General features: G+C 33.4%; 1 protein-coding gene across 4 annotated transcripts; it reads left to right on the top strand.

Moving 5' to 3' along the window:
* The first annotated feature begins 3,970 nt into the window (after positions 1–3,970).
* Positions 3,971–15,122, top strand: LOC101254939 (uncharacterized). 4 transcript variants are annotated; one of them, XR_011211463.1, is made up of 5 exons: positions 3,971–4,772; positions 10,901–10,987; positions 11,067–12,654; positions 13,463–13,580; positions 14,744–15,122. XR_011211463.1 is itself a non-coding variant. In XM_010328039.4 (4 exons), exons 1-4 carry the CDS (start codon positions 4,395–4,397, stop codon positions 13,507–13,509), a joined length of 2,100 nt encoding a protein of 699 aa, XP_010326341.1. In that variant the 5' UTR covers positions 3,971–4,394; the 3' UTR covers positions 13,510–13,896. The 4 variants fall into 4 exon arrangements, 3 of the variants coding, with proteins under 3 accessions (XP_010326341.1, XP_010326340.1, XP_010326339.1); XM_010328039.4 differs by lacking the exon at positions 14,744–15,122 and having other exon boundaries at positions 13,463–13,896; XM_010328038.4 differs by lacking the exons at positions 13,463–13,580; positions 14,744–15,122 and adding an exon at positions 12,760–13,188.
* Positions 15,123–15,656: the final 534 nt, after the last annotated feature.

Genomic DNA, 15,656 nt, shown 5'->3' with positions numbered 1-15,656 from the left:
AAACTTGTTGCGTCCAAAAAGCGCATGCAAGTGCACATGGTCACTCAAGTAGTAAAGATAGACTCTTTCGAGCCAAGTGTTCGTACCTAAAGGACTTCAAATCAACGAATAACAATTTGCATTGACTACCTAAATTTACTCAAGTGTCAATTAAATTAAGAAATTTGTTTAAACTACTACTTTAACACTACCAGGATTTTGTTAGTTTAAGTGGAAAAAAAAAGACATCGAGTCAAGAATTACCCAACTACTAATAAAAAGAAAGAGAAAATTTAGAGGTAGAAGAAGATGTTAAGAATAAATTATATTCCATTCTAGGAGAAGATGAAAGCAACTCCTCCCTGTGTAAAAATTTAGCGATGACAATATACTAAACATATCCTATAGTTATGATATTTGCAAATGATCAAATCCTTGTGGATGCGAGTGCAATTTGTACATGCAAAAATCATACCATAGATATTATTACTAGTAGTAATAAAGAAACGTTCTTTGATATGATAGATCATATTGAAAATTCTGATTTTAAGAAAAAATATTTAATTGAATTAGATATGTAATTCTTGATAAACAATCTAATAACGGAACTATTAAATCTTTCAATTTGATATATCTATTAAATACATTTAAAAATCAAAAATTTGCAACAACACTACAAAATATTCAAACAGAATTATTACATGTAAAAGATGAAATAAACGATATTAGACAAAAATTTAAAATTTTAGAAGTCAAATCAATTACTATAAAATATTAAATAGTCTACCATCTAATCAAGAACCAAAATTCTATAAAACATCTAAAAATTTATCAAAAGATGTAAAATCTCTTGAGGAACTTCTATCTAAAATAGGAATTAGTACAATTATGATCGTAAAAGCAAGGTTACCACATATCTACTACATTAATTATAAATAGAAAAGAATGTCATCCATAAAATTATATTATTTGATACTGGTGCAGAGCCAAATTTTATTTTTAGAAATTAATTCCTAATAAGTATCTTGATGTTTGTCCAACCTATGCCTAGCCCTACAAATATAGGCATCTTGGTAGGGTGATACAATTGACATGTATGCTTATTTAGATACATATTTTCTTTTCATTTTATGTGTTGTATATTAAATAGTTTGTGTAAAATTTATTAGAAAAGTTTAATTTTATATATATATATATATATATATATTATTATTATTATTATTAAATAAATGAAAAAAAATTGTTACAAGAAAATTAAAATTAGGAAAGTAAATGTAATATTGTGAATCATGTAAAATGTTAGTGTTGATGAAGAGAAACCTATAGGAAAGTTTTTGAAATTATTTCTTTTAATTTATTTTTAATTAGACCAGTTTAATATACATGTTTTTGTTTGTGTCTTCCGTCGATCAATATGTAATATTTATATAACAAAATTATTAAAAAGTAACAATCGATATTAAAATAAATATTATACTCATCTAAATATTAAAATTACGTATAGAAAGGTTACAAAGCTATTTAACTAATTAAATGTGAACCTCTTTCTTTAATATTTTTAAATAATCAATTGGTTTATTTATTTACCATGGTTTAAGTAATTTCATTTTACAGTCTTAAATATTAGATATTCTAATGTAATTTAAATAAGGAAAGATGTAAGAAATAAAATTTTAGTCAATTTACAGTACTAAATATTAGGATAGAACCGACTAGAAATAAGTAATGATTTAATATTTATAATTTTAATTAATTTCAACATCCTAAATATTAAGATAATAATTAAATAACAATTATTAGAGAAGAATAGTAAATGCTTATTTTGTCTATTGTAAAGTCTTTTAATAAAGGGCGAAATTCATTTAACATTTATAAATATCTTTAATATTTTTAAAAATAATACTAATAAGTGTACATGTTTTGCACATATATGCCGCGTAAACAAAAAAAAACTATATAAAAAATAAATAAAATTATTTAAGAATAGCAATTGACATTAACATAAATATTATATCTATCTAAAATATAATGATTTCATATAGAAAGATTACAAAATTATTTTTAAAAAAATAAAACCTCTTACTTTAATACTTTTTCTAAAAATAATTGTTTACTATAATTTAAATGATATTTATATAAAGAAAACATATTGATTTTGAAGTTGGAAGAATTAAAGACTTGTGATATAGTTTAAATAAAGAAGGATTAATAAGTAGATTTAGTCAATTTAAAGTAATAAATATTATGAGCATGCATATCATAAACGAACAGAGATTTGACATTACAGCTTTAATTAATTTTAAAGCTTAAATATTAAGAAAATAATTTATTGGTAATTATTTGTAAAAAATATTAGATAATAATTTTATCTATTAATTTTTTTTAATGAATGACAAAAATTCAATCACATTTCTAAAGAATCTTTATGATTTCAAGTTGTTTGTTTATAATATAAATTAAAAAGTATATAGAATTAATAAAAATAATAATTACCTTAGGATAAAAATAATATATTTCTTAAAAATGATGAACCACATATTATTATATAACTTCTGAAGATGCCAAGTGATGAATTTATGTTTTCTTTTGTCATTTTGATTGCTTTATCATTATTAAAATTTTATTTTATTATAATACATATATATTATCAACTTATTACTGTATTAAAGTATCTATTTACCAATCAGATGATGACTCTTATGATTTTCTTTTATTTTTTTAAAACTATTTTTAAATATTTTTTCAAATATGTTTTTTATATTTTTTCTTGTGACTCAGATAAAATATCTCAACCTTCTAACGTCAGCGGTACGACGTCAAAATAATAAATAACGTTAAAATTTGTGTAGAAATTTCCCATATGGGTCCCACCATTATTTAAATAAATGATAGTAAAGTACAAGTACTTTCGCCAAAAAATAATATTCCACCCATTTTCATTTGTGGTATCGTTTAGCTTGATATCATATTTTAAAAAAATAATCAATGAGAATTTTGATAAAGTAAATAAATATTTTTAATTAAGAGATTTTGGGTTTGGACTCTTTTGAATACGTAGTTATTTTTATTAGGGAGCGCTTAATCCCCTTTTGCTGTAAATTCGAATTTAATTAAGTTTTAATTTAAATACGAATACTAAAAGAGAAATTAAAAAATAGTGTAAGATAATTTATATTATTACGACTGTAAATTATTTAATTAAAAGAGAAATTTAAAAAATTAAATTATTTTTAATTATAAAGATAATATTCTTTAGGACGAATTAAAAAAAAAGGTACCACTTTAAATAAATAAGACGGTGAAAGTGGACTCTTTCTTTTGTGGTCTCTTTTAGTTGTTCATAATTTTAAAAAAATATAGTTTTAATTACAAATAATTAAAAAATAAATTTATCGCATTGACGAAAATTGTTATTTTATTTAGATAGAAATATTAAAAATACCTCTGAACTTGACACTAATTATTAATTTCTTCCTCAAATTATTGATAGCCTTAAAATTGACATATTTGATCTACCACATTACATAGTAAATAGTTTCAAGCTCTTACAGAAGCATGAAACTCTTATCCTTGTTTGGATGTTTGTTACCATTATATTGTATTATATACTTCGTCCAAATAACATGCTTGTTTTGATTGTTACTTAAATTATATTATATTATTTAAATCTATCGTTAGATAACAACAAAAAGTCTCATTTTACGTAACGATTGATTTTGGGTGATCATCTCGTCACCTTAATATATTATTCTCATTTTATTTTTACTTATTATATTTTATGTTTATAGTACATTTTCGTAGTAGCTCGGCCTCATACTTTATTTTTCTTACAATTTTATTATTTAAATTGTTAAAATATGATATTATATAACGACAAAAAAGATACAGACATCACATTTAATATGCAATATAATAAGACACATTAAAAAGCAATATGTAACAATCATGTGAACAACATATTAATAAAGACTTGAAAATTTTTAAATAAATTAAATTAAAAAATTAAAAATATATTATTTAAGAATATTTCAATGCATTTTTCACTGTGATTGTGCTTATGGCGAAAGAATCGGTAAGAGCATATCGTAAATTACCTGGTTTGTGACTCAACCAACCAAAAGACTCAACGCAGAAAAACTATAGAGAGACTAGAAAGGAGTGAGAATGAGCAAAAAGCTCCATAATTCAATTTCTCATTCTCTTCCAATTTTCTGTATATTAGGGTTTCAATCACTTTCAATTTTCAATTTATCATCATTATTCATCCATCTCCTTATTCACCTCTGACACAGGATTTTTTCTGTAAAACAAACCCTAGTGTTGTGGGTTTTTTTTAAAAAAATTCTTGGTCGAAGAAAAGTATGTAAGATTCTGGGGGATTTCAAGGAATTGTGAGAATTTCGGTTACGAATGCAATGATGGATGATTCGGAGAGAGTGGTATTTGATATAAGTTCAGATGAAGAGGTGGGTTTTGTGAAAAACAGAGGTGGCGATGGCGGCGGCGGCGGCGGTGGCGGCGGTGGTGGTGGAAGAGGGAGCGATGACTATGACTGGATAACGGAACTTTTGGGTGAAGGAGGGGATGGACGCAGCAAAGATGATTCTGATGATGTTGTAGTGGTGGGGGAAGTTATTGTGAATCCAAAACAAAATTTGAAGTTGATAACCAATGCTGACGATGATGATGATGATTGTGTGGTTTTGGAGGAAGACCCTGATAAGCCTGTTGAAGTTGAGAATGATAGAGGTGATGATTCCGATGAATTGCTTGTTGTAAGCGAAAAGGGTCAGGTACTAAGTTTTGCAAGATGACACCTTTATTATTTTTTTTATTGTTAGAGATAACACCTTTTTTCAATATTTACCCAATTGATCTAGTGTCTGTTTTGTTTGCTTCAATAAGTGTCTTGATTTGTGCTCGAAAGTTTTAAGTTAGTAGTGTAAAAAGACCTAGCAAAATGGCAAAGGGAATGAATATACAAAAGAATAGAGGAAAGATTATGAACATGTGGAGTTTTAGAGAGATGATAGTTTCTGCTCATTTCTCTTCAAATAGTTTATGAATTCACTATTAGATTTCTTGGCAGGATCTTCTAACATTTGCTGGTATCTTGTTATGGTGATATCAAACAATCATCTGTTATTTTAATTCTGTGAATTACAGGAAAAAATTTTCTTCATCTAAAACCCCATTGAAGCTCCCTAGGTTTTATACACATAAAGATCTTAGGGTAGTGAGTTGGGAACAAGTTATCCCGGGATCATTTATCCCATGATTGATCCCACCTTCAATGTGGGATAAAAGTAACACTACAATCCCGAGGAAGTTATCTCACGAGTTTATCCCAACCAGAATAGGATAAACTCATCCTAAATTAAATCTTGGGATTTGTTAATACTTATCCCTCCTGCCAAACAAGCCCTTAATCTAGAAATTACCAATAATAAAATAAGAAGGATTTTAAACAAGAAACCTCCTTCTACATGTCATCAAAAAGTACTATCGAAGGTGGAAAGGTGGAAATTTGGTAATCTGAAACACTGCTTGTGCTTTCCACTCATTTCTTCGGTATCATACATCTGTGTGGTTTTTTCTCTCACAAAGACGGTAAAGTGAGAAGCATAAGGGACCTGAGTGTCATGTCTGTGTACTGTGTGTGTGGTGGTGGTGATATGTAGAGAGTGTGGCATGAGAAGTTGAGTCTTAAGTTTGGAGAACAAAGCAAAACTATAAAGGTCCAATGGAGAGTGCCATGCTAGGTAGGAAGAGAGACCCTTCACTGTGTTAGTTATCACATGGCTTATCTCCTTCACTACACCTACAATTGTATTTCTTCTTTAGTACAAATTCGAAAGGTCCTTTGGTTGTTCATTTAGGTCTTCACATCCTCCAGCGAAGTGTATCTTATAATAGTCCTTTTTTATAAGAGTAATGACTGGACCACTTTGTAGTTTGTGCGCACCTCAACTAATTCCATTGTGTAACTGTTACCTTTCACTAGCATAGGTACTCCGTCCACCAAGCTTGGATAGACGGGAAGATGTCACCTAGTGTTTTTTGCCGTAAACTTGAGACCTTGTTGTATTTTTTTTCCTTTTATGGATAGGGAAACAAAAAAATGGTTTGGTAATCTGAAGTCTACCTGTTGCGTTCCACCAATTTCTTCTGTATGATATATCTGTGTCATTCTTTCTCTATGTTTTATTTGGGCTCAATGTCAAAATTGAAAATTGCTTTTGCACCGGTATTCACTTTTGTTCAAGAATAATATTTATTTGCATGAAACCCGAAATCACATGTCAAACTAGTACGCATTCTCGAGTTATAGACAATTAGTGGCGAAAAAGATCTTCCCGTGTAGATTTTTGTTTTTCAAATTCAGCCACATTGGGTATGGGCTTTCCACACTTCCCCTCTTTTATGGAAGTGTCAGGCTGTCTTTATGATTATCTATATTAGCTAACTAGTGGTATCATATTAATAGGCGTAGAGGTGTTCTTTATGTGTCTCCTTAATCTTATTCTTTGTTGCTTCAGTGTGTTTGTGTTGATTCAGACTCAAAATATGTTTCTTCATGGTCATTAGGCACTGGTCATTCTCTAGCTTGTTACACTACTAGATTCTCTCTCTCTTGAACCTTTTCTCAAGTCAGAGCATGCCCTTCATGTTGGGGTAAGTTTCTTTTTTCTTAGTCACTGTCACATCACCTCTGCTTGATTTGTTAGACGCACTACCTTATTAGGCATAGCTCAAGTGAGATGCATCTTTTTTTTATATTGGTTAATGCTTTTCCCTCAAAATCCATATCTTTACAATGTGGCAATAGGGTTTTGGTTAAATGATTAGCCAACATGAATCTTTCTAGTTGGTTGCTTTTGTATTCTTACAAGCTATCAGGGATTAGTATGGTTGCTAATTTGATTTCTTTTCTTGAATTTTCTGGTCTTAGTTTTGTTGTAAATAGACAAGAGGATTTGGAGGTTGTAGAGTAGATTAGCCGCTAGCTGAGTGTTCTCTTGCTTTTCTGAGGGATAGGCTTGGTGGTAGTACTTGTACCTACTTTCTTACATTTATTACTAGCGCTATCCTACGCAGGGGCCATCCTGAGCATTCTAATAGTTTTCTCGCTTGTGTGAGTTTGCTTTTATGTATTCCCCTTTACGCAAGAACCTATATTTGCCCCGGTGTGGGCGGCCTGTTGCTTTATGCATTTTCCTTTCCCTAAATGTGCCCCCTAATTCATTTCGCTATGTATACTCCTTGAAGGAGCGTTTGGATTAGATATATGAAGCTTATATTTTTGGGGAAATAGAATGGTCTAAATATGACGCATACGTCTTTCAAACCCCTAGGCTGGAGCCTCCCCTTGACAAAAAAAGATGTCACATTACCTGCTTAGGACGCGCTATATAACTATTTATGTGCTACGTGTTATAACTGCTTTGTGTGATTGTATTGCTTTGTTCAGGAAGGGCTAATCCATTCCTTTTCAAAAATATCAAGTCACTATTAAATCTGTGTCCAAATACTCTCCAAATCTTGAGTTTCCCAAGAAAAATCCAAATCTTTCACTCTTCAAATTCTAAATCATATTCTCTCATCTCAGAATACGATGAACTTGCCACCCTCAAATATGGAAAGAGCTTTGAGCTTACAAAATACAGCTGCTCCTGTGGAAAATAACATATGTACTCTTTTTGAAGTCCAGAATACCAAAGGAAAACATGTTTAATTGTACTAGCAATGAGTTTATCCTTCTCTGGCTCATATCATGAAAACATGTATCTAGACTGTAGGATGAAGGAGAGAAAAAGGGACCTAATCCTGTATGGCTAAAGAAGACATTCGGTTGATTATTGCTGTAAGAACCTTATTTACTTGAAATTAGAACATTTGATGAAATAGTAGAGTGTTGTTGTTACAATCAAGTGATCGTTTGTGTGCTCTGCTATCTATTTTGTTGTGGATTATGGCGGAAGTTGGAATTAAGCATTTCTCAAGAAGTATTTTATTTTAGCAAAAGTAGACATTGGTAAAGGTTACAATGTACTGAAAGTTTATACTGCTAGTAACCTGACCAGACCTCATTCATTTATATGAACAAGTTCAAATAGATACACATGATTATTAACTCAACTCGGAGAGGATGTATTTTTTTCACCTTCTAGTAGAGACGGGTCGAAAGAAGAGAAGGGATCATCCCCTGAAGTTTGAAAGATCCACATGTTTACGATTATTGGATCAGTGGAGAAGTGGATGTGTTTTCTTCACCTTCAAGTAGACACGACTCAAAAGAAGAGAAGGGGTCATCTACCGAAGTGATTATAAGATCAGTGGAGGAGTGAGTATCAGTGGGCAGTGCATGTATTTAAAGATGAACTAGCAGAAAGATAGAAGTGACCTTGTCACTCACGCCTTCATGTCATATCTCGTTTCTATGCAAGAGCATATTTATTGCCAAGTCGAACAATAAAAGCCTTGTATAAGTTTATTGATTTTAGGGTTATATGCTTCTGAATCAAAAATCTAGTAGGCATGAGTGGAAGAGTTGGTGAGGCAGGATACAAGAGTTGATCTGATTGTGCCATATAGATGATAGATGACTCCTTAGGAGCTTATTATAATCAACACTAGAAATCATGACGATCTGATCCCTTTAAGGATTTTGATTCTGTTCAGATTACTGTTGCAGCATCAGTTGGCTGCAGTTAAATGGATTCCCTTGAGGGCGAGGTCCTCTATCTCGACAAGAAATTTCTATCGTTTATCTTGGAAGCCAGGTCAGAGGTCTCCAGAATGGGGTAGATCAAGCCTCAGTGACTGTGAGCTTTATTTTTCAGAGTGACAAGATAAGAATGGACTGATAAAGTAATATATCACCATGAAAAGTCTATCATGTTGCTTCTTCCATTTATATGTTTGCCAATGACTGCCTAAATGACATAGATGAATTAAACTGCACCCTTACATGATCATTATGCTTTTGTGTGTGTGAACATGTCATAATCTTTCTGGTTGAATCCTAGTACACTTGGATTTTACTACAGAGTCTTGCAATATTCCACCCTTAGTAATGAGGAAATTGATAGTTAACTTACATCATTTAGGGTAATGCCCACTCTTGCCTAACTTCACTTTTCTCTCTCTGCATGTGTCCATGTTGTAAACTATGTCTGTTACAGAAGGTCAAACATTGAAGTTTGGTTGACTTTAACTGCACCAATTCCATGTAATGTTCTCTTAGGAGGGTGAAACTGACTGAGTGATAGGTAGTCTGCCTATCACATTAGCTAGATGGCTGTATGTTAGAGCATTCCATGGAGTTGTGTGATTAGATGGATAAGTTACCCCCCCCCCCCACCCCGGCGCCATACAGTGTGTGTGTGTGTATATATTTATATTTATTTTTCCTTGGTTCTCATTAGCCTTGTACTACAGAGGACATTTTCGACAATTTAGTAGTGAATTTGTGAAGGTAAGTTTACATCCCTTCCTCCGGTGGGCAATTTATCAATTCTGGAGATGAGTTTACTAGCAGTTTTATCATAGTAAGATGACCCATATAATTAAGGGAACGATGCATATAGGTAGTATTTATATGTCTAGAGACAATAAAGACTACATATGTTAGAAGGGAAAGAAAGATGGGATCCTTACAGTCAAATCATGCTACACCCTTCTGCTCAATCCACACAATGCAACATCAGTTTTGGCCTTGGAGAAAAGTTTGGAAAAGCCATGCCCCTTGCAAAGTTCAAATCTTTATTTGGTTAGTACGCAAAAATGTATGTCTTGCACAGTGGAATTTGCAAAAAAGAGAAATGCACATTCCTGTAGTGCATTATGTGAAGAGCAACCAGAGGACACTAACCATCTATTTCTGCATTGCAACATAAGTGCTCAATTGTGGGACTCAATTTTTTATCACCTTGGGCCTAAAATGGAAAATGCCTAGAGATGCATAGGATCTTCTTCAAATTTGGCACAAGAGGGAGCTGAGTGGGCATAAATTCAAGACTCTGGAATGCATTACCTGCAACAATTTGGTGGGTTATCTGGAGAGAGAGAAACTCAAGATTTTTTTTTTGACGACAAGGGAAATCCGCAGCCGCTACCCTTTTTGGGTGCGCACTGGGTAAAACCCTGCTCCTATGCAATAGCTCGCAAACCACATAGGAGAGGTAACCCGCATTAGGCAAGCTTGGTGAGACGAGCTCGATCTAGAAGGCAAACCCCTTGCTTTCGCTGGCAAGGGTTTTCGAACTTGATACCTCCAACATGGAAGTCCCAAGCTCAAACCACTGGGCCACCCCGAAGGGTGAGAGAAACTCAAGAATTTATTGAAGACAAAAAGGAGAATGTAATTAGTCTCAAGTCTCGTTGTTTTTCCTTTTTATCTTTTTGGAGCAAAACAAATTTACATGATTCTCTGAATCGGCCATGATTGACTTGATTAGTTCTCTAGACAACCTGTGAGAACTCTTTTGATGTATAGCATACTCTTGATGCTTATACTTATATAAAATTTTACCTTGCAAAGAAATACACAAGTCATTTGTTACCTAGTCCTATGTCAAGCTTGCTTAACTTGTGGTTGGTAGTGAAATAGCTGCTTTGCAATAGTTCTCCTGCATGATCTTTGCACGTGATGGGGGCTAGATTGGTCCACTATGAGCCATGCGCAAAGAAACATTGATGAGTTTTTAATGGTGAATGCACTTAATATCAGTGGCATTGCAATTTTTGTGGAGCAAGAAGTGTTGAATGGAGAATTCTCCTAGTCTGTTATTGTACATTTTCTCACACTAATTTTTTATTACAATGATTATAATTGTCTGGTGTATTTTACGAATCTCACTTGGGAGTTTGAAGGTGGTCTTTTGATGTTGATTTCTTCTGCTTGTCTTCCTTCTTGCAGATTGCCTGCAGAGATTATCCTCATTCACGACATCTTTGTGCTAAATTTCCCTTTGGTTCTACTCCCCATGAACAGCACTGTGATCAGGTAATTTTATCCTTCATTTGAATTCCATTTAATCTGAGCGAAAATTTGTTAGTCTTGATCACTGTTCTCTTAATTTCAGTGCCATTGTTATGTTTGTGACACAATTGCTCCATGTGTCTACTGGGGCACTGGGATTTCCGGCACAGCCCATTGTCATGCCACTGACAAGGACAAGTTTTGGAAAGCACAGAGACAAAACACAAGGAAAAGTGATAAAGTGCTTCCATTGGTCACTCCATGCCGTGGTACTTTAGTATCTGTCCCCCCACCTGTAGCTAACCAAGCTCCAGGTTTTATTCAGAGAGTACCCAATTATCCTCCACATACCCAAATGTTTAGACAAGCCCCGATTCGTCCTTGTTCCATGTCAAGCAGTCCTGGGTTACCAAATTCAACTACACAGCAATCCACTGCTCTTAGAGACAAATTTCATAGCCATGTTGTCTCTCAACAGTTGCGCAATGCAAGCATTAATGTTACTCCAGGGGATAGAAGGCACAGTGTTGGTCACATGGGTCCCCAGTTTTTTACTCCCCGGACAGCATTCAAAAGGGCAGGGTCATCTGGACAGGCGTTTGCAACTGATAGATCTGGATACAATTCACCGAACACTTGTTCTGTGCCTCAATTTGGTAGAACGCATTCTTCATCGGTTAGGTGGCAGGTGCCTTCTGCCTCACGGCCTGTAGGCTCCAATAAGTATATTGCTTCCTCCCAGCACAATGCTAGCATACTTAGTGCTAGGGCTGTTCCTTACCAACCTCCACTACAGAGGCAGCCTGGTTTTGTGGGTGTGCCTGCAAATTATGCTCCAATGGGACCTCAGATACCCGCTCAGCCCCATGCTGGGATACGTGGTGTTAATGCTGTTTCTTCGCAACATCAACTACCTCGGCAGCCTGCTCTTCTGGGTGCACCTGCAAATTATGCACCAATGGAGCCTGAGATCCCTTCCCAGCCCAGTGCTGGCGTAGTTGGTGCTCATGCTGTTTCGTTCCAACCTCAGTTACCTAGGGATCCTAGGTTTTTGGGTGCATCTACAAATTATGCACCAATGGAACCTCAGATTCCTTCTCAGCCACAGGTCAGTGTTTGTGCAAATTCGGTGTCTTCGGAAGCTCCAACATTCCTTCTACCATATGCTAATTCATCACCTTCTCAACCTCACTTGTCTACACTTCCTAGTGTTCTAAGTGAATTTGAAAGTCTTGTTTCCAGTGAAAATTCAGTATCTTCCCAGTCACAGGTGGGTAATATGTATAACAACCCACTGTCATCTGAAGCCCAGATGTTCTCTCAACAGTATGCAGACGGAAACTCTGGTAACAGTTTGCCTCAGCAAACTTCAGTAGCCTACCTTCCTGAAGGAGGGAACACTTCTGTAAATACCACTGCTTCTCAGTATCTACTGTCCTGCCCGACAAATGCTGGCACTGCTCTTGGAAATTCAACTACCCCGGTCTCCCAGTTGTCCAATCAGCCAGATCGGGAAACCTCACCAAACATTTCGGTTCCCTGCAGTGGTTATTTGCCTTGCCCTGCTACAATGGAGAACCCTTTTGGAAGTAGGTGTGAGAGCACTTTCTCTTGCCAACCTGAACTATGTAGACAGCATATTTCATCATCATCACATGCTAGCAAAAATATTTCCCAGCATGGGTATCAAGGTGAAAATTCTTTAATTCCAAATTTCGAAGATTTTGACTTTGGTTGGGAGACGCATGTTAGCCAAACTAACAGTTCGGGTAATGTATATAATCCTAAACCTGCAGAGACACTGGAGGTAAGTAGACATCCTCAGTTAATGGAAAATATAGCTGATTTGGACATTCAGTATGGTGATTGGTTAGTTTCTGCACCTTCAGACGCCCCAGTTTCAACAGGATTTAACATATTGTCCCCTGAAGCTTCTCCCATAGATTCTGGATATTTTGTTGACTTCTGAATGTTGGTGGTGTCCTTGACGAAACATGGCCTTCTGGTTTCTTCAAAGTTTTTTCTTTTAAAAACAAAATTAGGAATGCTTCTCCCATTTAAAGGGTAGCAAGGTACATAGGGTTAAAGAATTAGGGTTAACAGGTTCAGTTTTCTTCTGGTGTAAACTGCTTTTGTTTCTGAAACACAAACAAATCCATTCACCTGTAAATGGTACTAATCTCTTATGTTATGCTATCTAAATGACAGCTTTTTTTTCTCAAAAACTGATTCTAGTTAAGAGATGTGATATACAATTGTCAATTTTTATGAATATCTGTGGCCTGGAACTTATTGGTTTTGTGGGTTTTACCAGTTTTGCAACAGTTAAAAAATTCATCTGTACTTGGTGCTAATTTCTTATGTAAAGCTAACTTAATAGCAGCTGTTTTCACTTGAAAATGGACTAGTCAAGATATGATTTACAATTTTTTTTTAAAAATGGATATCTGTGCTTTGCCTGGACCTCAATGGTTTTATTGATGACTAGTTTTGTAACAGTTGAGGAATTAACCTTGTATTTGCTGGGCAACAACACTGATGGTTAGGTGATTCTTGCCTGCTGTCGAAGTCTTGCTGTACAAAATTACGCGGTGATTATGCTGATAAGAGATAACAGGTACCATTTGCAAGTCACTGATACTATAGTTAATAAAGAAAGAGAAGTAGAGAAACAATGCTTGGTTGGTTAGAGGTTGTACTTTGGAAATCAAAAGGCTCTTGGTAGCATGATTTATCAATGTTGGATTATGGAAGGTTATATATCTTCATGGAACAAAAAGAGGTGGGGAAGGAAAGGATAAAGTAGTTAGTTTAGATTTTGGTGAAGGGGTAAGATGGCCTTTCACATATAATTTTCTAGTTATATGATCGATAAACATCTTCGATGAAAAATGTCATATAAAGTAATATTTTTAATAGATTATAAGATAAAATCTTCCATCAGAGAATCAGATAAATCAAGCTTACACAAGAAAGAATCAAAATTTAGCATTTACTTCTTTTATATATTAATTGTCAAACATGTGCGCGTCAAGCCATGTAGTACCTATTTATGTAAAATAAATATTAGTCGAAAACTGATTTTGAATATTACAATTATACAAATGAAATAATAGATTGATTACAAGTTTATATGAATGATCAATGTAAATCTTTGTATGTGGATTTGATTGTTAAGGTCATAGTCTCTACATATCATCTCAATCAATAAAACTGAATAATTAAAGTTTAATTTGAAACATGTGAATTTTCTTAGCTATTTTGATTCATGCGGGAAATAGTAGCAGGATATTTTTCGCAATGAGCAAAAGCCTAAGCAATACTCCGTAAAGGTAATGGCCCGTGAAACTTAAATATAGTAAAAATTAGGCAAATTACATAGTATAAAAGAAATTACTTCATATCCCTACTCTTTCATTAATGGAAAAATTACTAAACTGCACAACTTTACTTTATCTATTCTCAATATTTTCCTACTCTTTTATTAAAATTCAAAAATCCCTTTTTTTTACACCCAATGATACTTTACTTACTTTTTATGTTGGAATTCAAAAACTCCCACCCCCAAATTTTTGCCCAAATTTCCTCTCCTAAAATTTTCAGTTAAAAATTTAAAGTAAATTTGAAATTCAAAAGAATCTTATCCCTATTCATCCGGATTAGAGTCCAAAACAGGTATATCATCTTCTCCATTATGATTTCTTCCTTTCTTTTTTTTTTTCCTTTTTTGCGTTTTCATTGTTTTTCCTTTTCTAAAAGATCTGTAGTTTTTTTTTCCAGAATTGAAACCTTCGAAGATTTGAGTTGTAAATCGTTGCATGACCCTATAGTCATGACAAATCCAAGTTCTATCAAGAGAACTTCTGCAAAGAGCAAACATGCATCTACTTCGAAAGATCCAAAAATTCCAAAGAAAAGGGGTAGAAAGGCGGTACCTTCGACTATTCGACCAACATTACCTACACTATGTACATTCGTATCCTTATCCATCCTGATTTTTGTATATTTTTCATTAGTTTGATGATTGCTTTTTTTCATTTAAGTATCGTTTATTTCAATTTTTCATTTTACTCATGGAACACATAATTTTTTTGATACTTTTATGTCTTACACATAAATACTAATGTTTCGTAGATAATATTTAAGTATCAGTTTGATATTTTTTGATACGTTATTTTTTGTCTATTTATATAAGAACTAATGAAATATTTAGGTATTTGTGTATCTTTTATGTGTTGCACACGAACATTAACGTATCTAATCTGTTTAAGTTTGATGTTTTGTTGTTATTTAGTATCCCTACTCTTTCATTAATTATCAAAAATCCTTTTTTAAATATTATTTCGGATACATAATATTGCAGACCGATACTTTAATTAAAATGGACGGATACTTAAATTTTAAATTGTTGTTATTAGTTTACTGCATAAAAAGGGGGATCAAAAAAAGGAAATTATAATTAACCCTACGAATCACACGGATGTTTAACAATTCTACCAATCAGCCTTCATAAACCTCTAACTGAATTAGGCATTTTTGAATTTCATATTGTGAAATCTTCTCATTTTTCTTCAAAAAAAAAACGTAAAAGTTTGATTCTTCTTTATGGCTATTTTTTCTTTTTATTTTCTTTTGGTTTGGGATGTTGTTTTGGCTTCTTGAACCTTTGGTGTCAAGAGAAATTATTATTTTA

Source organism: Solanum lycopersicum, chromosome 9 (genome assembly GCF_036512215.1).
Source record: "Solanum lycopersicum chromosome 9, SLM_r2.1".
Lineage (NCBI taxonomy): Eukaryota > Viridiplantae > Streptophyta > Magnoliopsida > Solanales > Solanaceae > Solanum > Solanum lycopersicum.
This window is presented reverse-complemented; position numbering and strand designations above follow the sequence as displayed.